The 27,275-nt window shown below is 47.0% G+C and overlaps 1 protein-coding gene across 2 annotated transcripts in view; it reads right to left on the reverse strand.

The window, feature by feature from the left end:
* The window catches only part of LOC144800500 (vitamin D3 hydroxylase-associated protein-like), a 344,212-nt gene extending 318,765 nt beyond the window's left edge, over positions 1-25,447 (reverse strand). The window contains exon 1 of one of the 2 annotated variants that reach the window (XM_078671684.1): positions 25,138-25,447. In XM_078671684.1, coding sequence (XP_078527810.1) covers positions 25,138-25,347 — 210 coding nt within the window. In that variant the 5' untranslated portion in view covers positions 25,348-25,447. Of the gene's footprint in view, positions 1-16,063; positions 16,327-25,137 lie in introns of those variants that run through there. The other variant, XM_078671685.1, reaches the window with a different exon arrangement.
* Positions 25,448-27,275: the final 1,828 nt, after the last annotated feature.

A 27,275-nucleotide genomic window follows, 5' to 3' on the forward strand; every position in this document is an offset into this window, starting at 1 on the left:
TAGGCGTGCAAATTGCAGCAGGAGGGCCCGACAGTCTTGGCGCTGCTCCGGGGTCAGGGCCTCGGAGAGTTGGACCCCGTCCACTGAACCATCTTTCTCCCCGGTCCCCAGCAGGTCAGGGAGGGGCTCGGAGTCCTCTTCAGCTCCACTGTCTGTGGCCATCAGCAGGCTGAGCTCCGAGCGCACGAAGTGGGGTTTGAGTCTGTTGGCGTGGAGGACCCGGAGGGGGTTCCGGGGGGATTCCATGTCGATGAGGTAGGTGACGGGGCTCTTACGCTCGATCACCTTGAAGGGCCCCGTCCACTTGTCCTGTAAGGCACAGGGTTCGATGGGGGACATCACCCACACCTGCTGGCCAGGCTCGAATTCGATGGAGGAGGCATGTTGATCGTACCACTTCTTCATGTCCTCCTGACTGGCCTCAAGATTGGCTTTGGCGAGCTCTCTGAATCTCCGGGTCTGATTACGGAGGGTCAGGAGGTACTTGTAGACGTCTGGAGGGGTCTTCAGGGGGGCCATTTCCCACTCCTCCTTAACTAGGCTGAGAGGCCCGCGAACAGGGTGTCCGTACAGGAGTTCGAAGGGGCTGAAGCCGAGGGACTTCTGGGGGACTTCTCGGTAGGCGAAGAGGAGGCACGGTAGTAGCACGTCCCACTGGCGGCGTAGGGGTTCTTCCAGCCCCATGATCATCCCCTTGAGAGTGCGGTTGAATCGCTCGACCAGTCCGTTTCCTTGCGGGTGATAGGGGGTTGTGAATCGGTAGGTGACTCCGCACTGTTGCCATAGGGATTTCATATATTTTGAAATAAAGTTCGTGCCCCTGTCACTGACGACCTCCCTGGGGAAGCCCACTCGAGAGAAGATCCCCATTAAGGCTCGCCCTACCACTGGTGCTGTTACAGTTCGAAGGGGAACCGCCTCAGGATAGCGGGTGGCGTGGTCCACCAGGACCAGGATGAAGCGATGCCCTTGTGCTGTTCGGGGGTCCAGGGGCCCCACAATGTCTATTCCCACCCTTTCGAACGGGGTGGTCACCACGGGGAATGGTTGCAGGGGGGCCTTGAGTTTGCGGCCGCTCTTCCCGCTGGCCTGGCAGGTCGGGCAGGACCGGCAGTGGTTGGAGACGTCATTTCTAATCCTAGGCCAGTAAAAGTGAGTCACCAGGCGGTTGTATGTTTTGTCTTGCCCCAAGTGTCCAGCCAGGGGGACATCATGGGCCAGGTTCAAAAGGAAGTCTCTGAAGCGGAGGGGCACCACCAGCACTCGACCGGTCCCCAGCTCCGCTACTCTTTGTTCGCTGTACAGCAGGTCATTGTCCCAATAGATCCAGTGGGCCCCTGCGGTGTCTCCTGCGCTCTGGGCGAGCGCTTGCTGTCGCAGTCCCTCGAGGGAGGGACAGGTCTTTTGCTCTTGCCGGAATTGTTCTTGGGTGGGCCCCCCTTCCTGACGCCACTGAGCCAGGTCCGGAAGGTCTTGGGGCTGAGCGGGCTCTTCTTGGGTCTGTTCCGGGGTGTTGGTAGGGATGGAGTCTCCCTCCGGAGCGATCGGGGGAGGAGGTGCTGGCCATGCGGGTTCTTCAGATCTAGGGATGGTGTCGGCGGCCATGGACCGGGTTGTTACGCACGCCCAGCCCGGGAGGCCTAACATCCCCAGGTGCTCTCTTCTTTCAACGGCTGCCCACGGGGAACTCTCGAGATCGTTCCCCAGGAGGCAGTCCATGGGGGCATCGTCGCGGACAGTCACTTTTAGCATCCCGGACACTCCTCCCCATTCGAAGGGGACGCAGGCCATCCGACACAGGCTCTCCGAATTGTCGGCCGATCGGACGGGGCAAAGAACATTTGGCAGGATTTGTTCTGGGGTCACCAGGTGACAACGGACGGCCGTCACACTGGCCCCTGTGTCACGCAGGGCTTCGGCCTTACGCCCATTTATGTTCACCCACTGGCTGTACTTCCTGGTGTTGGCTGGTAGGGGAGCCCGCGGGATCAGGTCTCTCCCCCCTAGGCAGGCCAGGGTCATGGCGGCAGGTTCCCACTCGGGCTGCTCCTGCTCGTAATCTGCAGGCTCCTCGGAGACTTGCTCTTCTCCTAGGGCGGCGGCAGCCACCTGGCGGGGCCCGGGGGTCTGGTTCTTTGGGCAGGTCGGGTCACTGGCATAGTGGCCGACTCGCTGGCATCGATGACACGTAATGTTGGCTCGGAACCCCGGGCGCATCGGGGGGTTGCCCCGGCCGGCCGGGGGCGGGGTGTAGTTCGCGGGAGCGGCCGGGACGGCGTCTCTGCCCCGGCCCGGGCCTCCTCCTCCTCCTCGGGGACGATGATGACCTTGGTTGGGTCTGTTCTGCTCATTGGGCCCACTTCGGGCCACTCGGGTGCTCTCCCATCGGTCAGCCTCGGCGGCGAGCTGCCGTGGGTCAGTCAATTTACTGTCGAGGAGGTGCTGCCTGAGCTCGACGAAGCAGTTGTTGGAGAGGTGCTCCCACACAATGAGGTTGAAGAGCTGTTCGTAGGTGGTTACGTTGCTACCCTTGATCCATCCCTCGAAAGCTCGGCTGAAATAGTTCACATATTCTATCCAGGTTGTACCCGGGATGCGGGTGCAGTTGCGGAACCTCTGGCGGTACATCTCGGACGTCAGCCCATATCGACTGAGGAGGGCGGCCTTCATGTGGTCATAGGACGTCATTTGATGGTCCGGAAGCTGCAGCAGGGCATCACGGCCTTCATTGACGAATCTCCCCCATAGACCGGCCCCCCAGTCACTTCGAGCGATCCGGTGGGCAGTCATGGCGATCTCGTAGGCCTTGAACCACTGCTGTATGTCGTCGTTCCGGACATATTCCCGGACCACATCTTTGGGGATGTGGACCTTCTGTTCGGTAGTACCTGGGGGGCGCGGTTGCTCGGGCACCCCTAGGTTTTTGTTCTGTTTGCGCATCTCTATCTCCGCTAGCTTGCACTCGTGTTCGTATGTCAGTCTTTTTTCTTCGAGCTCTCTCTGTCTCTGCTTCTCCTCTCGCTCTTCTTGGAGCCGTAAGTGTTCTAAGTTCATCTTTTGTTCTGCCAGTTTCAATTCTCCGTCTAATTTGAGCCGTGCCAGCTCTAACTCGTGAAGTCTATTTTTCTCTCGTTCTCGGATCTCTTCCCGGGAGAGATCCGTTCTCCTTTCTTCTGTCAGGGTGGTGTTTGTTTCCGGGGCTTCGAGGTCCCGGGGTCCGGCGGTATTTGTCTCTGCCCAGGATTCTAGGGCGTGTTTGAAGTCCTCTTTCGTGCTCAGACCGGGGGTAGCAATGCCTAGTTCTATGCAAAATTGTTTTAGCTCTCGGTGGTTGTACTCTTCCAGTTTTTCCATCTGGAATTTCTCTGCAGATCCGCTCTCTCTGGTCGTCATTGTGGATTAGTCGTAGGGTGAGTTACTCTCTGTACGGTACGCGTTGGTTCGGATCGCGCCGCTGGCCACCAATGTTATACGGGGACCTGGAGGGTCGGCCGAGCACAAGGGGAGAGGCCTCCGGTGAGGGCCGTCTCCAGCGAGCGTACAGACAAGTAACTTCCCCCCCACAGATGGACACCACACGAAGATCAGCTTAACACCTTTTATAGGCAATTCTTTGAGTAAGGTGGTACGATACAAGGAGATCAGGACACGATGATCCTCTCAATTCTAGTCTCTATTAGGGGAAGGGGGTAGCGGGACAGTCTTGGTACCTACAGGTACTGAGGTGAAACGGTGGTAGCTCACAATCCTCGAGCTCGGCGTTCGGACGGGTCAGACCGCGGCAGCGCCAGCAGGTCCCGAAGAGGTCGTAGGTGGCAACGGGCCGCGGCAGCGCCAGCAGGTCCCGAAGAGGTCGTAGGTGGCAACGGGCCGCGGCAGCGCCAGCAGGTCCCAACGAGGATGACGGTTACAACGGGCCGCGGCAGCGCCAGCAGGTCCCACGAGGATGAACGGTGCAGAAGGCCGCGGCAGCGCCAGCAGGCAGGACAATAGTTCACAAGGCAGGGCTGCGGCAGCGCCAGCAGTCCGTCAAGGATGAGTTCTTCTCGGTGTCTCTCGACTCCAGGATACAACTGCCTTCCTGCTCTGGGGCTGCCTCAGTTATAGGTCTGGCGCCCTTTGATGTCCGGACCCTCGCACTGGGAGGTCGGGAGGTCCGGGATGAGGGAGTCCAGACACCCAGCAGGGGGGTGGAGCCAGCACCCGGGGAGGCTGGGGGCGATCGGCACCTGGCGGGGGAGAGCCATCGACACTTCTTTCTCCCATTAACCTGCCAAGTGGTCCGTTCACCTCCTGGATGGATGGTGGTGCCGGGATGTCGGGGCCCGGCAAGGCCCAGGTTTGGGGTAGAGCCGAGGCCACGCGGCCGCGTGGTGCAGTGTCCAAGATGGCAGCTGGGCCGGGCAATGGGGTTGACGGGGGCCTGGGCCCGTGGCACAGAGATATCCGGGAGCAGGCGTCCCGGAGGGGGACGGGTTGCGGGTTGTTTCTGCGGGTAGCACCCGGAGAGCCGATGTCTGGGCCCTGTCATGCGGGGAGGGAGCGAGCCCTTCGTGGGGCCTGTCCAACAGCGACACCACAGCCTCACTATGTAATTAATTAGGTGGAAAACATAACGAGGTAATGATTAAATAATCTGCATTCTTTCATTAATTGTAAATTCATGGCCTCTCTTGGGGCGTCTACCAATACCGTTTTCAAATATAGAATTTACAAATCTAGTCATTATTACGTTTTGGCTTCTCTGTGGGAGACCAGTGATTTAATTTGTAGACCCACGCTTTATAAGTGCAATATGTTATCCAGCAGTTGATTCAAACAGGTCCTGTTGCCCTTTCGGGGTAATAAATTGTTGATAATGCCCCTATGCCCCAGGTGCAGGGTACCAAGGCCTGTGGCCTGAAGCTGACACCGCATCTCCGGAGGAGCACTTGGGAAGGCAGCTGCACCACCACTGTCCGGAATAGCAATCCCAGATATGCCTGCCTTCCAGGAGCCCTTTTGTAAATAGTTGGTTCTGAGAAACAGGATTGCTGAAGGAAGGCTGGCGTTACAGGTCAGTTGTTATCAGAACTCATCAAGAAGAGGCCTACATGCTCTGCAGTATTAGAGCCTGCGCGTGAATAGATGTTCAGGGCTCAGCCTTTCATTCAAAGCAATAAAATATTCAGCCAAATGGAAGAATGTTTTAAGCTCAATATACGTAACCACCAGCCAATCAAGTGGCACATCTATGACAATTTTAATTGTCAGTTCTGAAGTTAGTACATTTCGAAGCATGTTCAGTTTTTAGCAGATTTATTTGTTATTTCTTTGATCAGTTTTTCGACTACTGACTGTAGGAGGCCAACACACTTGAAGGCACCACAACTGTGGCCTTGCCACATAGTCTGGTGAATGGCACACAAAGCAATACCGTATTACCAGGGCCACTGGAACACTGGAATTAAGCGGAAGGGGAGGGTCAAATTATGCTGCAGGGTTGAGTAAATATGTGGCAAGACAAAAGCAAATTATGCAGCACATGCTGTCAAAGTGCTGCTATTTCTTATTATCTGGTTTGACTTCCCTTTTCTTTTCATGATATAGTGTGTAGGATCCAGTCACATCGCGCCCATTAAGATAATTCCACAATATTTTTTAATGAAACAGTAATATGCGCCATGTTGTGCACTTCGTTTTGCGTTGTTCACGTGTTGCTCTTTCCAGTGCTTAATTTGCAAAACAATAGGGGCCAGGGCTCTCATCAGGAGACCACTGCAACCTACACCACACATTGCCCCCGCCATGCTGTCACTGATAGTAACAACACAACTACTAACATCACACTTCTACAAATGTGACAATTTTGAATATTTTATACCCCCAAAGCTATAAGAACAGCTTGGGTGGCAGGTAATAGTAATTTTTTATGTATATTGTTTTGTTACCTGTTGTTGAGGTCATCTCTAAAGTAGCCAGACAGCGCCACCTTGTGGTAGACTGTCACACGCATCAGTGTTGACAAATATGTGCTGGTGCTGAGCACTGGAAACCACTGGCTCAAGTTAAGCATTGGCTCGTTCAGAGATGTGATCTCTCCGACTTGTACTTTACTTGAATTTCCTTCTTAGTTTGAGAGAAGGGTGTATGGGGGTGAGAAGATCATGAAAATATATTACATTAAAATGTTTACCATGCACAGGAACCCGTTGGGTTTGGGTGGCTTAATTATTCATTAGCTTACGGTGGCCAGTGTGTTTTTGTTTTCCCTACATGAAAGAGCTTTGTGTGAATTTTACAACAAAATCCATGTGTTGCTGAGCAGGAACTTGCTCTAATGAGCTATTTTCTCTGCATCCTTATAATGATGCCAGTGTGCTTCTTCGACAAACTTTAATTATCTGTACAATAGTCCGTTTCCTATGGACCATGCACATTTGGTTAGTGTTTGCAGTGGATATCTATGAAAGAACATGATTTATTTCTTAAAGTCTTGGTGGTGCAAGGCAGCAATACAGTTTACTAATAGCGTATTTATTATTGGTTATCATGTGAACCAACTGCCAGTGTCCATTTTGCAAATGTTTCAATAAAGCACCATTTTTAAACAAACATTTCTCAAAGCCAACCTGTCTGGAGTTGGCCGGCAGCCTTTTGGCAATTCTGCTTCTGTTTTGTCACGGTGTCTGCAAAAGTTTGTTGGTCAGGAAACTGTCAGGCCCACTGCAATAGGTCTTGCATTAGTGAAAGTTTGACCTATTTCAGGAGCAAATTATGTTTGTTAGTTTTTATTTTGTCAAAAAATATCCCAGAAGGGTTTTTATTGGACGTATGCTCAGTTGAAACCTTTCTCCTTATATTTGCATTTAGGGTGCAGTGTCTTATGTGACTATTAGAAGTAACTTTACAACTCCATCTGGTAACAGCCTGTGGTACTGTACCCTTTCCTTGCATTGTGGATTTTCTTTATTGCTTATGCTACTGCTGAGATATATTTTTACAACAAAAAAATCTAACCAACATTACCATTTGCAAAGCCAATAGCTCAAACTGTCAGGAATGAAAGAACTATTGATTGTAAATGCTTGTTTTCTTCATGTCTGCAGCCATACTATCTCTTAAATAAATGAAGGAGCAAGACAACAGAGATTTACGAGATCTGTGGGAAAGATGATGTGAGCATGTATTGTGTGTATTAAATGCTCTCCAATGTGCATTTAAAGGGTATCACAAGCCACCTCAAAGATCCTAGATCTTCTACATGAACTTGGCCAGTGGTATTGTTCCTTTAAATGTTCACAGTACTCCTCGTGACTTGCAATATCTATAAAATGTACATTAACCCTTATGTCTCACCATTTTAACTCAGTTTTTCTTTCTTGGAATGAAGTATATTATCTCACACACATTTAATGCAACTTTCCAAAACTTCCATATTGTACTCTGTGAATCCTCTCCAACATTGGTTCTCACTCATATACCTGCCAGGAATGAATCTTTCTAGACAATGCATGAAAGTGGTCTATTCATCTGCTAAATTATATCACTGTCAGTGTGTAAATATCCCTCTGTTTGAAATATATTGTGTGTGGGAAAACAGGCCGTTAGCTGTGTGACCTACACATGTAATGGTTCCACATTCACCCGCCATGGGGAACCAGACACCAATTTTAGCGCTTGACTCTCTCAGGGCAGTGAAACAGAGCAGTCCAAGGCCTACTCAAAGGAAGTAGTGGGGGCTGGTATTCACCGTTTGTTGGCATGCAATAATAACACTTAATAAATAATTTTCCAGCCTGTGCTTTAATTAGAAAGTACTCAATACAATGTAGTAAATTAAAAATACACATAAGGCTGCAGGGAATCCCTTTAACAACATTACATTTGAACCATAAACTGTCAAAACCCCAAAATTCACAGTACCCCACTTCATGTAGGATATATCACATAACCATATAGTGGGGCATCAGCTTACATCAGGTCAATGTTATCACAGTGTAAGAGTAGAATCATGTCATGGTAATACTTCAGCAACCATAATCCCTCTGCACATATTATGAAGAGTCAAGCATTTGAATCATGTGCGCACATTATCAAGAATAAATCCTGATGTGCTGTTCTGCACTTATAATGAATTATCAGCCATTGCAATAAGATGCTCACGTCATCATTAATAAAACATTGTCGCCTCTCAGGAATATGAATCAGTGTCAGCATTAAAATCCCTTTAAATAAAGCATTGCCATTGACATCTTTTGATCTGGATTTTCCTAAACTCATGGTGAATAATATTTTTAAAGAAAGCATTGCCAAACCATGATGAACACTTTTCAGTAAATCATTGTTCAAATCCTTATAACAACAATCTTTGAAAAAAGCATGTTCCAACATCCATCATGTCTGTGTGCCTTCTTTAATCATCTTGACGCCACAGAAACGAATAATCTCATCCTCCAGGAGCTGTAGAGCTGGAACTCCAGTCTGGACAGTGCTTGAAAATCTTACGCAGGGCTCAGTGTTTATTTTCTCCTTGACCCTCTTAACCTAGGGTTACCTTTTGGGAGAGGTTCCTTGAGACACCTGAGGACACCGGGCTTCTTCGGCTCCCCCGCACTCTGGCACTTGTTGGTGGTGGCCCGCCTTCATAAGGCCACCATCACAGCAAAATGGGTTTGTCCATGGCAAGCGTCGAATGGACATCTGTGCACTCCCTCAGGAGCCTTACTGCTAGATTTTGTGCTTTTTAATCTGGAGGGTTCCCGGTCCCACCTTGGGCATCCCCAGCGTGCCATCAAAGTTGGCCCTGGCTGCCCTGCCAGCTACCGTGTGGCAGCCTCTTTCCTGCTGCTGCAGGAAGTGGCAGTTTTTCCCTCTACTGCCCTCTCTAGGGCACTCATGCTGGTGGTGGCTGCCCACTCGCCCTAGACACGGGCATGGGAAGTGGGAACAGCTTGGACTTTGGGGCTCCAAGGCCTCAAGAGTACATATAAGGAGGACAAAATACCAGTTCCCAAAATCAGAAGTTAGAGATTAGGGGCTTTGGGTGATTACTCTGCTCTACTCAACATGAATTTAAAACTTACTTAGAAATAGTTATTTAAGCTATAGATCATCAAAACTTTACAATTAAAATCAGAAAACACAGTTAACACATTTAATAACAGCTACTATAAAAGTAAATAATAATTTCAAATGTATTAAGCATATTGTGCACTTTAAGTAGGCAGTCCCACATGTTTCTATTTCAATAGGAAGACAAACCCCTCCAATCCAGCTTGTAGGCCATCATCAATAAACACTAGGAGGAGTATAGCTAATTAAGTTGAACGAAAGAGGGGGCAGTTAAATAGATACCTAATCTGTGATCCACAATCCATCAATCAGGACACTTGTAAAGTGCACTACATACCCGTGAGAGTCTCAAGGCGCTGGGGGGTGGGGGGTGCTGCTACTGATAGAAGAGCCAGGTCTTGAGGAGTCTTTGGAAGGCCAGTAGATCTTGGGTCTGCCGTAGGTTGGTGGGGAGGGTGTTCCAGGTCTTGGCGGCAAAGTGGGAGAAGGATCTGTCATCGGCGGTCATTCTTCGGATGCGGAGGACTGTGGCGAGGCTGGCGGAGTGGAGTTGGCTGGTGGGGGTGTAGAAGCTGAGTTGTCGAGGTAAGCTGGGCCGGTGTTGTGGAGAGCTTGTGGGCGTGGATGAGGAGCTTGAAGGTTATCCTCTTGTTGACGGGGAGCCAGTGCAGATGTCTCAAGTGAGGTGTGATGTGGCTGCGGCAGTGGATGTCAAGGATCAGATGTACTGAGGCGTTCTGGGTGCGTTGCAGTCGTGTCAGGAGCTTGACCGACGTTCCTGCGTAGAGTGCATTTCTGTAGTCCAGCCTGCTGGTGAAGAGGGCCTGGGTGACTGTTCTTCTAGTTTCGGTGGGGATCCACTTGAAGATCCTGCAGAGTATTCGGAGGGTGTTGAAGCAGGATGAGGAGACGGCATTGACTTGATTAATCATGAAGAGGGTGGAGTCGAGGATGACCCGTAGGTTGCGTATGTGGTCGGGGCTGTTCCTAGTGGTGTTGGCCACCAGGAGTCGTCCCAAGCTGAAAGGGTAGAGCCTAGGATGAGGTCCTCTGCCTTGTCCGAGTTCAGCTTCAGTCGGCTGTTCCTCATCCATTCAGCGACGGCCTTCATTCCTTCGTGGAGGTTGGTTTTGGCGGTGTGAGGGTCTTTGGTGAGGGAGAGGATAAGTTGGGTGTCGTCGGCATAGGAGATGATGTTGATGTCGTGCTGTCGGGCGACGTGGGCGAGGGGTGCCATGTAGATGTTGAACAGCATTGGGCTCAGGGATGAGCCCTGGGGTACGCCGCAGATGATCTCGTGGCATTGTAGCGGACGGGGGGAAGCAGACACTCTGTGTTCTACCGGAGAGGAAGGAGGTGGTCCAGCCCGGAGCCTTCTTTTGGATCCCGGCGTCGTGTAGGCATGTTCGTAGTGTGCGGTGGAAGACCGCATCGAAGGCGGCTGACAGGCCCAGGAGGATGAGGGCTGTAATTTCTCCGTTGTCTAGCAAGGCCGTGATGTCGTCGGTGGTGGCGAGGAGGGCGGTTTCGGTGCTATGGTTGTTGCGGAACCCAGACTGGGACCGGTCCAGGATGCTGTTCTCCTCGAGGTAGCGGATGAGGAGCTTGAAGATTATCCTCTTGTTGACGGGGAGCCAGTGCAGATGTCTCAAGTGAGGTGTGATGTGGCTGCGGCAGTGGATGTCAAGGATCAGATGTACTGAGGCGTTCTGGGTGCGTTGCAGTCGTGTCAGGAGCTTGACCAACGTTCCTGCGTAGAGTGCATTTCTGTAGTCCAGCCTGCTGGTGAAGAGGGCCTGGGTGACTGTTCTTCTAGTTTCGGTGGGGATCCACTTGAAGATCCTGCAGAGTATTCGGAGGGTGTTGAAGCAGGATGAGGAGACGGCATTGACTTGATTAATCATGAAGAGGGTGGAGTCGAGGATGACCCGTAGGTTGCGTATGTGGTCGGGGCTGTTCCTAGTGGTGTTTGCCACCAGGAGTCGTCCCAAGCTGAAAGGGTAGAGCCTAGGATGAGGTCCTCTGCCTTGTCCGAGTTCAGCTTCAGTCGGCTGTTCCTCATCCATTCAGCGACGGCCTTCATTCCTTCGTGGAGGTTGGTTTTGGTGGTGTGAGGGTCTTTGGTGAGGGAGAGGATAAGTTGGGTGTCGTCGGCATAGGAGATGATGTTGATGTCGTGCTGTCGGGCGACGTGGGCGAGGGGTGCCATGTAGATGTTGAACAGCATTGGGCTCAGGGATGAGCCCTGGGGTACGCCGCAGATGATCTCGTGGCATTGTAGCGGACGGGGGGAAGCAGACACTCTGTGTTCTACCGGAGAGGAAGGAGGTGGTCCAGCCCGGAGCCTTCTTTTGGATCCCGGCGTCGTGTAGGCATGTTCGTAGTGTGCGGTGGAAGACCGCATCGAAGGCGGCTGACAGGCCCAGGAGGATGAGGGCTGTAATTTCTCCGTTGTCTAGCAAGGCCGTGATGTCGTCGGTGGTGGCGAGGAGGGCGGTTTCGGTGCTATGGTTGTTGCGGAACCCAGACTGGGACCGGTCCAGGATGCTGTTCTCCTCGAGGTAGCGGATCAGTTGTTTGTTGACGGTTTTCTCGATGACCTTTGCCGGGAGCAGGGAGATGGGCCGGACGTTCTTGAGGTCCTTGGGGTCTGCCTTCGGCTTCTTGAGTTAGGCATTAATCTTGGCGTATTTCCAGCTTTCCGGGAAGGTTGCTGTCTCAAAGGAGATGTTCATGGCCTTGCTGGGGATTCTTCTGTTAGTTTCAATCCGCAGATCTGAGCAGCTCTGCACCTCTGGCATATTTATTTAGTGTTCTCTTCAGTCAAGCAGGAGAGCACTCCTGTCCAATGAGGAGCAAGGCAACACCCCAGAGCATGACCACTTGCTTCAGTGTGGCATAACCTTCTCCCATGAGTGAACTCTCAGCAGAGCATAAAGAACTAACTAAATCAACTCTCAGTATGGCTCATTTCCATAGCTCTCCACCCCATAACACCTGTTGATTACTTTCCGGAGATGGGGTGCGATGGCTGTGCTGGCTTTGTTGAAGATGTGGTGTGGGCATGGGTCTAACGGTGATCCGGGGTGGATGGTGTTCATGATCTTGCTGGTGTCCTCATCATTGATGCAGGTCCAGGAGGGCAGGCAGTTGGTTCGGGTGGTGGTGGCAGATGTCTCAGTGGTAGTCGAGGCGGTCATAACGTTGAAGCTGTCTTGGATGTCGGCGACCTTGCGGTGGAAGAAGATGGCCAGCAAGTCGCACAGGTCTTGCGAAGGTGGCATGTCGTTGGTGTTGGAGCTGGGGTTGGAGAGTTCCTTCATGATGTTGAAGAGCTCTTTGCTGTTGTGTGTGTTGTTGTCCAGGCGGTCTTTGAAGGAGGCCCTATTGGCGGCTCTGAAGAGGTGATGGTGTCTTCGGGTGGCATTCTTGTGGGCTGCGTAGCTGTCCGGTGTTCGTTCGCGGAGCCAGTTCTTCTCCAGTTTTCGGCATGTTCATTTGGAGGCCTGGAGGTCTTCGGTGAACCAGGTGGCTTTCTTGCTGATGTGGCTGTTGGAGGGTTTCTTGAGCGGGGTGAGGGTGTTGGTGCAGTCGCAGATCCACTGTCTTAGGTTGCGGGTGGCAGTGTCGGGGTCGGTGGGGTTGGCGTGTGACCTCAGGGCGAGGGTTGTGGTTAGCTGGTCTTCGGTGACTTTGCCCCAGCTGCGACGAGGCATCTATTGGGTGCGATGGTGTGTGGTGGGCTTCCTGAAGGTGAAATGGATGCAGTGATGGTTGGTCCAGTGGGGTTCGGTGGTGTGGTTGAAGGAGATGTGAATGCTTGCCGAGAAGATGGGGTCAAGCATATGGCCGGCGGCATGGATGGGTGTTGTCACGAGCTGTCTGAGTCCGAGGTTGGGGAGGTTGTCGGTCAGGGTGGTGGAGTTGGTGTCGTTGTTGTTCTCGAGGTGGAAGTTCAGGTCCCCGAGGAGGATGTAGTCCGTGGAGGCGAGGGTGTGTGTGCTGAAGTTGGCGATGGAGTCACTGAACTGTGGACGGGGTCCGAGGGTCTGTAGATGAGGGTTCCTCTGAGGGTGGTGTTGGGGTCGGTGTGGATTTGAAAGTGCAGGTGTTCGGCGGTGCTGAGGGTGTCGTCGGTGTTGGTTGTGACACTGAGGGTGTTCCTGTGGACGATGGCAATTCTTACTCCTACTCCGTTGGTGTGGTCCCTGCGAGTGATCTTGTAGCCTTCGGGGATGGCTATGGCGATATCGAGTGTTGAGGAGGGGTTCAGCCATGTCTCCGTCAGGAAGGCGACTTCTGGGGAGGTTGAGTCGAGGAGGTCCCAGAGTTCAACGGCGTGTTTGCGGGCGCGGCGTGTGTTGAGGAGGATGTATTTGAGGTAGTTGGGCTATTTCCTGGGCGGAGGTTTGGCGGGGCGTATGCTGTTGAAGCCGGCAGATGAAGGGTTCTTGGGTGCGCTCCGCGGTGGCCTGGTAGCAGGTGTGTTCTCGTAAGGAGTTTAGTGCGTGGAGGGTACTGGCATCGTAACGGAGTTGGGAGTCATGGCATTCGCGGGGGCCAGGGAATCTGGCGCTGGGCACGGAAACATAAGTGGTTTTTTTTCTCCATGTTAACCTTTTCTGTTGGAGCAAGTTGTGGTCCCCAATTGCTGTTCCTTAGGTCCTGAGACCCTAGGCTGTGCCAATGTGTACTCCTTTTTTAACATTTGGAAAACCTGGGCAATAAAAACGTTTGCCTCCAAAGACATCAGGAGGTGAATTTGGGGGTCATGAGTCATTAGGGGTAAAATGTAATGTTTCTAAATGTACTCCCACCAACCCTATGTGTATTTGCAAATTACTACATAGTATTGAGTAGTGTGTGTGTGTGTGAAATAAATGTACTTTTACTTTTCTAAAGAAAAGCACAGGCGGGACAAATATTTATTAAGGCTGTACAATTATTTATCGAGTGTTAATATTGCATGCTAGCAAATGGTGGTTACTAGCCACACTACTTTCTTGAGTAGATCTTGGACTGCTCTGCTTTGCTATCCTAAGAGAGTCAAGCACTACAATGGGATGTTAGGGTCCCAGTGATGGGTGAATGTGGACCCATTATGTGTTCAGGCCACACAACTAATGGCCCGTTTCCCCACACAGAATATATATTTCAAACAGAGTGATACACTGTCAGTGAAAGAATTTAGAAGAGGAATACGCCTCTTCTTTTAATGTCTAGAAATATTTATGTATTGCAGGTATGTGAGTGAGAACCTACTGTTAGTTGGAGGGGTTTCCGGCCAGTAAAGTATTGAGGGTACATGTCTAGTTTTGGAATTTTGCATTAAGTGTGTGTGTGAGATAGCATACTTCATTCCAAGAGAAAAGAAATTAGTTAAAACGGTGAGACATTTGGGATAATGTACCTCCTGCTCTACAATATAAAGATGTTGCAAGTAACGAGAAGTTCTGTCAACATTTATAGGAACTAGACCACAGGTCATAGATCTTCGAGATGGCTTACAATATCCTGTAAATGCATATTGGAGAGCATTTTATTACATATAATACATGGTCACACCATCACACTTCCCACACATCTCTTAAATCCCTGCTGTCTTGCTCCTCCATATTAAAGAGATAGTATGGTTACAGATATGAAGAAAAAAAGAATGTTCAGTAGTGTTATGTTAAACCCACCAATAGGCAACTAGTAATTTGCTGCACAAATATATTAGAATGAGTTTAATGTGAATTAGATTTAAAAAGTGCTGTAGCTCAATATATGATCTGATATTTCTGGCAAGGAAAATAAATATGCTGCTACAAAATCTCTCCTTTTGTTTAATCCCTGTTCAGTTTTTAGAAAATCAGATTCTACAAATTAAAAGTCAGTTCTTGCTTTCTTTGTTTAAATGCAGCTACAACAAAGCTATGGCCTGCATTTCACCTTGTCTGCTAGCAGTATCCAATATAATATGATATTACAATTCAGCTATAGTAAGTTATTATGGTTCAGAGTAACATCTGTTTAGTATTACAGAATACTAGAGACATCAAAACTCTGCCACAATAAGGAAGCTAGAGGCACACTTTTATACTGGGATTGCAGACTTCCATGAGGTTGAAGACTCCTTTGGTCACAGCAACGCATTATATAAACGTGGTAAATCAGCTGTTCCTAGCATGTAGCAGTTCATCTGTGTGAGTGAAAGCATAGCGGCTGTAAAGCATTGATTGATGCGCCATCTCAGAGCAACGTGCAGCATATAAAAGAAGGAGAGGTAGTAGTATACAAGGTACCAGTCAGGGAATAGTGAAACAAGCACCTTTAGAGTTTCCTTTAAAGCTAAAGTAGATTTCTATGAAAAAGTCTATGAGCAGTTGATTGCATAGAAGGAGCAGAGAGGGACTGTGGGAACACTTCAGGCCTGAGTTAGAGTTTGGGTAGAGGTTTTAAGGTGGATTGGGCCACCACAAATGCAGCTATAGAAAATCCACCACATTTAGGAAACCCATGCAGTAAAATACAACAAAATGCTGCTGGCAGAATACCTGCCAAATGTGGACGCTGGAAATGTATCCTGGGGAGGAGGGTGCGTGGAGGGTGAACCTGGTCAGTGCGCAAGTATTCTGTCTCCTTAAGATGAAGTGGGTATTTGTCAGCATTTTAGGTAAGCAATACTTCTCTTTCCAGGAAAATCCATCTATTCACCTGGCAGTCTTTTAGGGAAGGAGTATCCCCATAATTTTCCTGGCAATCTTTCAGGAAGTGATCTCAGCTCATTACTCTCCCTACATTGAAAGTAAGATCCTAAGATCCATGCCCCTCTCCCATCTGGAGGATTTAACTCCACATCTACAAGGAGACCTTGATAACTCTCTGCTAGGAGTATATCTACCACATGGCACACATAAATAGGGCACATATGCCTCCAGAGGGTTGTACAGGGAATCTGAAATTTTCTTTCTAAATTCTTCACACACCCCTCTGAGACCCTCTGTGTGACATAAGTGGAAGGTACCTGTCGTTCAAATGTCACAACAGCATCCTCCATGTGCCGCAAGCTCTCTTCCCTTCTCTTTTGTGCCTCCTCCACTTTCTTCACGGTCTGCCTCCTCCGCATCCATTTCAACGCGAGGAAGGTTGTAGCTGAGACACAGAGGAGGGCAAGTATTAGCCGAGGGTCCATCATGCCCTGGGGCAGCATCTGTTTCAAAATGTTGGGGATCATGGCTAATTCTTTCTGTTTCTTTCCAGCTCTTGTCCAGAGACTCTGTCCTTTTAAAATGATGAGATGGCTTTGGTACACAGCACTTATAGCAAAGTGCTGCAGAAAGTGTACAAACCAAACAAGGAGAGGGGGCCCAAAATAGCATGTGGGCGTTGCAGCATGCAAAACTTTCAAGGGATGGATTAATTGGCCAGTGAACATTTCTTCATTTCAATTTCAGAGCCAGACTTTTATTTAACCGCAGTGCTGTATCCTCAAATGACCTCTATTGAAGGAGGACTTGGACTGGCACTCCCACCTTTAGGTCAGAGATGTGATTAATAAAACTGTAGCTCTGTGCCAAATTTTGGCTGCTGAAGGCTTCTTAGCGCAGAAATGTTATTGCAGATTCCAATTTGAACCAAGTGCATTTAAGCGCAAATGTACAGAATCCATGTTTATGTCCAGATTCTTAAAAAAAGTATCCGGGCATATGACCAATGCCATACTTACCCAGGACTAGCTTATGAACTCAAATCTGCCCCACTCTACAGATAGTCTTGACCAGAAAGGTGCCGCAGGGCATTCATTATAGTGTCATGGCAGGCCATCCTGCTCTGAAGGGAGCCTCCATAGCCTGCAGCCTACCACAAAAATACTAGAGCGCCAGAATCAGGGCAGTCCAGACCCGCTCTTACCATGTAGTGATGCACGTGTTATTTTAATCACTGGGAAGACATGACCAGTGCCTACATCCATACATAAAGGCTAGGATCAACAGTCTCACAAAGCAACCATAGACAAAACCAGTAGGCCTGACTTTTATATAAGTGTTTAACCACATAAGCACACAACCTATAAGCATGATGAAACACATAATGCCCATAAATGTGGAAATCGTCCTAAAAACCTTGGGCCAGATTAATTAAGGTTTTGCGTCACCCTTGCATCGCGCAAAGGGGTCAAGGGCGATGCAAAACCCTAAATGAAATTTATCTAGCAATGCAAGGCCATCTTGCATGGCACTGAATGGCAAGAAAAATCTGGAGTAACGCAAGGCAGTACAGATCACTGCCTTGCGTTACTCTACCCCAGTGAGGCATTCCATGGGTGGAGCATGGGCCTTCCTACACATCCACCCATGGATTTTGGTGCATTCCTAGATTTACCATGAGAGGTAGACCTGTGAATGCATCAAAATGCTATGCCTCGCCAGGTGAGGCATAATGAGGAGAAATGTCTTTAATTCTCCTTGTCTTTTCCACTTTCTATGTGTGCTACATTCTGCAGCAGAGGCAGAGAGAAGAAAATGCCTCTGAGGATTGTTTTTGAGCAGGAAGGTGCATGCAGACACCCTTGCACCATGATGCACGGGTGTCTGCATTGGTGCTAGACTGCTAATTGTGCGTTCGTGCATGCAGAGGACAGGAATATGACATATCTTGATAGATATGGTGCATTCTTGCCCTCCCTCTTTCATGCAGTAAAGCGCAGCAAGGTGTCTTGCTGCATTGCGCTGCTTGAAAGTTTGATCAAAATGGCCCCTTGCCTTAAGGATCTGTTGACTTCCATATGACACTACTACACCCTGGACCTTCTTTGGATGTCACTTAGACCTGCTATGTAGTTTTTATAAAGTAACTCGAAAGGGTTCATTAATCATGAAGGTTAGACCTTGGACCCCAGGTGTGAATGGTCTGTTGAAGCGACCTTCCTTGTACAGACCACTTGTAATGAAAGCTACCCTGATCTTCATGAAAATAGACCCCAAGAAACACCTTATATTCCCCCTACACGATTTCATCAACATTAACGATGCATGCTGCTCTTTAACTGGTCTTTAAGGTTTGCATGTGTGTTCAAGCAGAATAAAGGTATGTGGATGCAAGGACATGCTGATAAGGATTTTCTCCTGGCCTCTTGGTTACATGAATGTTAGGTTGTTTGTGTAAAGCTTGGACAGTTCACATGATTGCATATTGGGAAGGAATGCTCAGCTGTGCTCAGCATTAGATAACGAGGCAAGCCGATCCCCAGTCCCATTCAAAACTTGAAACAAAGCAGCATGTGATAAAATCAAATCTTGGGAAACTAAGCATCTGTCCAGAGTACATGCCAGTTTGCTTCTAAAACTGACAGACTAACCAGCTCTAAAAACCAACATTGTTGAAGCAAATTTAACAAGTTAATATATTTCATTTATATGTCTATTAATTTGTTTAGCGTTAAAGCCTTTCCCTGTATCCAAATGCTGTCAGCCATAGTAATTGGCTGGTTATGAGCCGTTTCAACTGGAATCAATTTTGACATATGTGTATGGATATTATATAAATACATGTATTATTAACCCCAATCAGGAAGGATGTAGCATAGTGGTGTGTTAATTCACAGGTATCACATTTTACATATCTCAAGTTAACTCTTTACTGTACTCAGTACTATTTGTCTTCTTTGTCCTGCAACTTGAAACCTGAATTTAATTTATAACTGACAAAGCAAGAATGTAAATGTTCATTCCCGGCTGCCCACCAGAAAAACAGCGTTTGTTTGGTGATGCCCTTCACAGGGTGGTCTCTGGCCTAGATTACACACAAAGGGGCATGAGGTTGTGCATTTGACTGTGATCAAGAAGGAGAAAAGGCTGGGCCTCACCTGAAGGGTCTCCTTCACTTTGCATAAACAGCCTCTGCAGTCCCGCACCTCCACCTGCCCCACCATTTTACAAGGGGCAGTGCTTAAGGGCATTTAATAAGCAGCTCCTAGCTAACAAAGGGAGGCTTGACCCATTCACTTTCACCTCAGTGTGAAGATCTCCACCCTCCAGCCACAGGAATGCAGGCAATACACTTCTGTTGTCTGGGGAAGCTGTCCTTGCCTTCCAGTTCATCAGATGCTACCACAAGGGGCATCCAAAGGGTTCGCACTTTGCATTTCTATAATAAATGAAGTCAGCCAAACCTGGGGATGAATATCACACGACATCCACTCCAGCATTTGCAGAATCTCTTTATCATAATTGCATTATTTACCCATATATTTTATTACATTTCTATGATCTTGGGTTCACTGTTTCCTTTCAGGACAGCCTAAAACTCCTGATATTTCCAAGTATTTTACTTCATGTTTTGAACCCCTGAGCTGATCATGTGAACTTGCTCGAGTGGTGGTCTAGTGGTAGCATAGCAGTGGACAGACTGTTCGGCTGATTTTAGCGCCTATCGAAAGTACCCGATATATCACTATCTTCACATGCAAATTAGGCTATTTCTATATAGACTTTCGTATCGTCAAATTGCATGCTATCTCAAAAAGCATCCTTATGTTTCTGAATCCTGCATGAAAAACTGGCCTTCACTTAAAATGTCTGATTGCCATTCCTCCTTTTTTCTTTCAAATGCACATCTTCTTCCCTTCCAACCCTGGAATGCTTCCTCTCTCTCAGTACAACCTCTCTAAGTCACATCCATCGCTGCCTTAATGTCTTGTAGTGCATTACTGTAAATTGCCCCTAACTCATTTCAAAGGTTACTACCTCTCCTGTGTTTTAAAGTCATACTCCTGTGACCTAGCAATACTAAATCTCCTCTTGCTCATTTTTTAACCCCTCCAACTCAGATACCCACCTTCCCCCTGATGATCACACCAAACTCTTGTAAATTTTAATCTGCCATAAATAAGCTGGGATTAATAAATGGAATGGGTTGCTTCAGAGCTCAAGACTAATTACCAATATGTAAAAATTCTGGCTTCTGGAGCAGTGTGCTGACCAGCATACAGTGCTTCAACACCATGCTGTTCATATCGGTGAATGCAATGTCAATGTAAGGCATGATATATGTACGCATAAAAATGTCAATACCAGTAAATGCAATGTCAATGTATGCCATAATCCCTGCACGCACAGCAATTTCAATACCAGTAAAAGCGATGTTGATGTATGCTATGAGAAATGAACGCATAATAATAAGAATGTCTGTAAATATATCAATTACCTCCATTTCATATGTACACATAATACCAAACTCATATCGCTGCTGTCGAATTCACCAAAAATGACCTCCCCATCAACCCTGAGTCAGAGATACATGGTCAGACAGGCCCTGCGACCCACAATCAAGCCTACCGATTGATAAGTCACAGGTGGGGGTTACACTTAGCCCGAAGATAAAAATGCAAACAGGGAAAACCCTGATCGATCCTACAGATAAGCAGTTACACCACAAACAGTCCGGGGAGATTAGCCCTAATCAAACATGATTGGCTAAAGGCTCGGGTATCCAAAATACCACAAAGTCAGATGCCACATGCAGTTAGGAACATTCAGCTAATTAGAACACAGCATACACACACATGCAGTGATCACAAGCTACCCATGCTGGACATCTGGGCCCGACGAGGTCATAAGCCACCTGAGTCCCCCTTATCAGATGGTTATATTTATGGTTCATGACTAGGCTTGTATCTTTATGTTTTACAAGAACGTGTAATCATTTTAGTGTATCTCAAGAACTGTCTATATTCCCAAACTTCTCTACATTGAGACTGCCTTCAGACACAACTCTGTTGATGCTCTCCTGGCCACTGCGTTTAATTAAACCATCTTGTTACTGTTTTTCCAAACGCCTCTTGTCTTTTTGCAAGGTAAATTCATATCCAACCAACAATGCCATTGGTAGTAAGCACTATATGTACAGTGTCCTTCAGAGTTCCTTGAAGCCAAAATGTTTATATAGCCCAGGTTTTTCAGGATGTCAGGAGGAGTGCATATTGGCACAGCCCAGGGTACCAGGAGCTCAGCAACAGCACCTGGGGGCGAAGACTCTCTCCAGTACAGCTGGTAAACTTGGAAAGTAACAGAGACTTATGTGTCTATGGATCACAGATTAGGTATAATATGGAGCACTTCCTTTTAAACTGCCCCGCTTTCATTCAACTTAATTAGCAATGTGGCTCCTAGTGTTTATTGATGATGGCCTACAAGCTAGAATGGAGGTGTCTGACTTCCTGTTGAAATGGAAATAAAATACACAGAAGAGGTTTATCTAAGGTGTAAACTATTTTTAATAAATTTGAAATTATTATATACTTTTATAGTATCTGGTAAAAACTGTGTTAAATGTGTTTCCTGAATTCAATTGTAAAGTTTTGATGATCTTCAGTCTAAATAACAATTTTTCAGTTTTAAATTCATGGTGAGTGAAGCAGGGTAAACACCTTAATATCCCTAACCTCTAACTTCAGATTTCAGGAATTGCTATTTTTTCCTTCTTAAATGTACGCATGAGGCCTCCAACCACCAAAATGTTCCAACTTCCTGTGCCCGTGCCTGTGGCGAGCGAGCAGCCACCACCAGCATGAGTGCACAGCCCACAGGATGGGTTGGTGGAGGAAAGAGCTGCCTGCTCCCACAGCTGAAGGAGAGAGATTGCCAAGCAGGAGCTGCCCCAAACCTTGGTAGCACACAGGGGTGCACAAGGTGGGATGGGGCACCCGCCAGAATAAAAAAACAAAAAGGGAAAAAAGTTAGGCGTGCGGCCGCATAGATAAGAAAGGCAGTGGCAGAAGCCACCAACAAAGTATGCACACCCTCCCAAGAGAGCGACCATAATGCCCTGCGGGGATTGACATGGATGAAGCCATCTTGCTGTAGTGGTGGCCTTAGGATAATGGGAATACCACCAACAAGTGCCAGAGAGTGCAGGGGAGCTATAGAAGCCCCCAACTTCCCCAGGAGTCTCAAGGAACAACTCCAAAAAAGGTTTTCAAGGAGAAAACGATACCATTAGACCGGCCTAAGATTTTCAAGCACTCTCCAGGCTGGAGTTCCAGAACTACAGCTGGAAGTGCAGCACAGAGCTCTCTTGGGGTTAAGTTTATGGCGGCAGGTTCTGTAGCTTTAAGACGGTTAATGAAGATACAGAGACATGGTGGATGTTGTAAAATGCTTATTCAAAGATAGTTGTTAGAAGAATTTGAACAATGCTTTACTGAAAAGTGTTCTTCATGATGTTTTGGCAATGCTTTCTTTAAAAATATTATTCACCATGGGGCATATTATCAAGGACGGGCGATACATTATCGCCGCTTTTATCGGCAGGAAACTGCCTATAAAGCGGCGATAATGGGCTTGATAATATGCTCTATAGAATTCCTACCGAAGCCCATGTTAGATGTCTTCACATTCCTATCGAAGCCCATGTTAGATGTGAAGACATCTAACATGGGCTTCGATAGGAATTCTATAGAGCATATTATCAAGCCCATTATCGCAGCTTTATCGGCAGTTTCCTGCCGATAAAAGCGGCGATAATGTATCGCCCGTCCTTGATAATATGCCCCACGAGTTTAAGCAATGCTCTTTTCATAGATGTCAATGACAAATGGTTTATTTAAAGGGTTTTGAATGCTGACAGTTATTCATATTCCTGAGAGGCTACAATGTTTTCTTAATGATGATGTGAGCACCTTATTCCAATGCCTGGTTACTCATAATAAGTGCAGATGAGCACCTCATGCTTTACTATTAATATTGTGTGCACATGACTGGAATGCTTGACTATTCATAACAAGTGCAGAGGGATTATGGTTGCTAAAGTTAGTGATGAATTGAAATATTACCATGATGTGATTGTACTCTTCCACTGTGATAATATTGACCTGATATAAGCTGGTGCTCCCATATGAAGCTATCTGCCGTATTGCACTTGAAGGCGGTACTGTGAATTTTGGGGTCATTATCATTTAAGGGTTAAATGTAATGTTGCTAAAGGTATTCCCACCAGCCTTATGTATATAGATTTAAAGTACTGCATTGTATTGAGTAGTGTGTGTGTAATGCATGTACTTTTACTTTTCTAAAGAAAAGCACAGGCTGGACACTTATTTAATGAGTATTATTATTGGGTGCCAGCGAATGGTAATTACTTGCCCCCACTACTTCCTTGAGTAGGCCTGGACAGCTCTGCTTTGCTATTCTGAGAGATTCAAGTGGTTTAATGGGTGTTTGGTTTCCAGAAGTGGGTGAATGTGGACCCATTATGTGTGCAGGCCATACACCTAATGACCGGTTTACTCACTCACAATATATTTCAAACAGAGGAATGCTTCCACTGACAGTGATTTGATTTAGCGGAGATATACACCACTTCCTGTAATGTCTAGAAATGTCCATGCACAGCAGGTATGTGAGTGAAGACCTACTGTTAGTAGGAGAGGATTACAGTATGGAGTGTACAAGTCTAATTTTTGGAATGTTTCATTAAATGTCTGTGAGATAGCATACTTCATTCCAAGAGAGTACAACTGGGTTAAAATGGTGAGACATATGGGATAAAGTAACTCCTGATGTTTATTATGAAGAAATTACAAGTCATGAGGAGTACCATAAATATTTAGAGGAATGATACCACAAGCCAAGTTCATGTAAAAGGTCTTGGATCTTTGAGGTGGCTTGCAATATCCTTCAAATGCACATTGGAGAGCATTTTATTCCATATAATACATGGTCAAACCATCATCCTTCCGTTAAATCTCTTAAATCCCTATTGTCTTGCTCATTCGTATTTAAAGAGATAGTATGGTTGTAGACATGAAGAATAAAAATAATTATATGTAGTTCTATTTTAAACACACCAAAAGGCAGCAAGTAGTCTGTTGCACAAACATATTAGAATCATTTTAATATGAACTAGATTTAAAAAGTGCTGCAGCTCAATATGAGAACTGTTAATTATGTTTTGAAAAATCAGATCCTACAGATAAGAAGTCAGTATTTGCTTTATTTGTTTAAACTGCAGCTTCAAATAATCTCAGGACGATTCTTTCACTTTGGCTGCTGGCAGCATGCAGTATAATAGCACAATTCACCTATAGTAAATTATTAAAGTTGACAGTAACATCTTTTTATTATTACAGGTGACTATAAAATTCACAACTCTGCCGTAATAAAAACGTTAGAGGCGAGTTTTTATAGTAGGATTTCAGGCCTCCATGTGGTTGAAGACTCCTTTGGTTACTACAATGCCTTATATAAAGGTGATGAATCCGGTATTCCCAGCATGTAGCAGTTCATATGTGTGGGCAAATGCATTGTGGCTGTAAAGCACTGATTGATGCGCCATCTCAGGGCACTGTGCATCATTTGATAGGAGAAGAGGAAGAATGGTACAAGGTACCAGCAAGGAACAAGTGGAACAAACACATTTAGAATTTCCTTTGAAGCTAAAATAGATTATTTTCTGTCCAAAATAAATTATATGAGCAATTGATTACATAGAAGTGGCAGAGAGGGACCATGGAAACAACCCAGGCATGAGTTAGAGTCTGGGTAGAGGTGTCCAGATGGGTAGGCCACCACCAATGCAGCTATAGAAAATCCACCACTTCTAGGAAACCCATTCAGGAAAATCCAACAACTGTTGCTGGTGGAATACCTGCCAAATTTGGACACTAGAAATGTACCTTGGAGAGGAGGGAGCGTAGAGGGTGAACCTGGTCAGTGCCCACATAGTCTGTCTCCTGAAGATGAAGTGGATCTTTCTCACCATTTTAGGAAAGCAAAATCATCACTTTCCTGGCAGTCTTTTAGGAAAGTGATATCACCTTCCTTTACTTGGCAGTCTTTCAGGAAGTGATCTCAGCTCATCACTCTTCCTACATTGGAAGTAAGATCCACCCCACCTTGTCCCTCCATCTAGAGGAATGAACTTCACATCTACAAGCATACCCTGATGACTCTCTGCCAGGAGTATATCCACCAGATGGCGCACAATGAATAGGGCACATATGCCCCCAGAGGTTTGTACAGGGAATCTGACATTTTCTTTCTAAATTCTCCCTTATGCACACCCCTCCGAGACCCTCTGTGTGACGCAGATGGAAGGTACCTGTCGTTCAAATGTCAAAACAGCATCCTCCATGTGCCGCAAGCTCTCTTCCCTCTTCTTTTGTGCTTCCTCCACTTTCTTCACTGTCTGCCTCCTCCGCATCCATTTCAATGTGAGGAAGACTGTGGCTGAGCCACAGAGGAGGCCGGGTATCAGCCGAGGGTCCAACTCGCCTTGGGGCAGCATCTGCTTCAGGTTGACGGGTATCATGGCTGTTTCCTTCTGTTTCTTTCCCAATTCTGCTCAGTGACTCTGTCCTCTTCAGACAATCAGATAGCATTGGGTCACAGCACTATTGGCAGAGCGCTGCAGAAAGAGTACAGCGTAAACAAGGAGAAGGTGCCCAAAATAGCATGTGGGCTTTCAAGCATGCGACACTTTCCAGGGCTGGATTTATTGGCCAGCGAACTAGCTTCATTCCAAAGTCAGTGCCAGGCTTTATTTAACCACAGAGAGTCCTGTATCCTCAGATGACCCCCTTTTAAGGCCGTGTTGGATTGGTGCTCCCTCTTGTGGTCAGAGACGTGATTAATAAACCTGCAGCTTTGTATCACATTGTGGCTGCTGCAGGATTCTTAGCGCAGAACTGTTATTGCACATTGCAATGTGAACCAAGTGCACTTGAGTGTAAATGTTCAAAATCCACTTTTATATTCAAAATTTGGAGAAAAAAACTATCCTGGCATATGACCAATGCCATACTTACCCAGGACTAGGTTACAAACAAAACTCATTATTGGCAAAAACTTTTAAATCTGCCCCACTCTTCAGAAGGTCTTTACTAGAAAGGGGCCACAGGGGCATTTATTGTAGCGTCATGACAGCCCATCCTGCTCTGAAGGAAGTCCCCCTAATAAGCAGTCTACCACAAACATTCCAGAGTGGCAGAATCAAGGGAGTCCAGTCTTGCTCTTACCATGTATCTACCCGCACTTTATTTTAATCACTGGGAAAACATGACCAGTGCCTAAATCTATACATAATGGCTAGAATCAAGAGTCTCACAAAGCGGGCATAGAAAAACCCAGGAGGTCCGAAGTTTGTATAAGTGCTTAACCACAGGAGCACATGACCTAGGAGCATGACGAAACACAAAATGTCCACAAACGTGCATATTGTCTTAAAGACCTTAGGCCAAATTTATCAAGGTTTTGCATCACCCTTGCAGCACGCAAGGGCACTGCAAAACCTAGGTGAGACATCAAGCCACACAAGGCCACCTTGCATGTCCCTGCATGGCTTGATAAATCTGGAGTAACACAAGGTAGTGAAAATCAATGCCATGCGTTACTCTGCCCCAGGAGGCATTCCATGGGTGGATCTGGGGTGTTTCTATGCATCCATTCATGGATTTTGGGGCATTCCCAGATTTACCATGATTGGGATACATAGGAATGTGTCAAAATGCTATGCCTCGCAAGGCATACCTTCCTGCACAAAACAATCCTGCCTACTGCTCAACTTCAACAATTTTAGTTGTTTTGGTCTTGTTTTATTTATAAGAATATACTTTTTATAAAATATGGTGTATTTTTGTGGTGTTTTCACTGTGTTACTGTTTGATGTGTTGCACAAATACTTTACATATTGCCTCCCGAGTTAAGCCTGACTGCTCTGTACCAAGCTACCAGAAGGTGAGCACAGGTTAAATTATGGCCTATTTGTGACCTTCTCTGACTAGAATTGCGGTTCCTGCTTTGACGGAGGGCAGACCTCTGTCAACCAGAAACCCAATTTCTAACACCAGTTTTTTCAGGAAGTTAGACGGAGTACACATTGGCACAGCCCTGGGTCCCATGACCTCAGGAACAACACGTTGGGGCCAATACTTACACCTTCGGAGTTGGTAAACATGGAAATAACAAAGACCTATGTGTGTATGGATCATTGATTAGGTATAATATGGAGCATTTCCGTTTAAACTGCCCCCTCTTTCATTCACCTTGATTAGCTATGCTGTTTCTAGTGTTTGTTAAAGATGGCCTACAAGCTAGAATGGAGGTATTTGGCTTCCTATTGAAATGGGAACAAAATACAAAGCAGCGCTCATGTGGTACTGCCTATTTAAAGCGCACAATATATTTATAAAAACATTTGAAATTATGATTTGCTTTTGTAGTAGCCGTTATTAATTGTGT

Source organism: Lissotriton helveticus, chromosome 1_2 (assembly GCF_964261635.1).
Source record: "Lissotriton helveticus chromosome 1_2, aLisHel1.1, whole genome shotgun sequence".
NCBI lineage: Eukaryota > Metazoa > Chordata > Amphibia > Caudata > Salamandridae > Lissotriton > Lissotriton helveticus.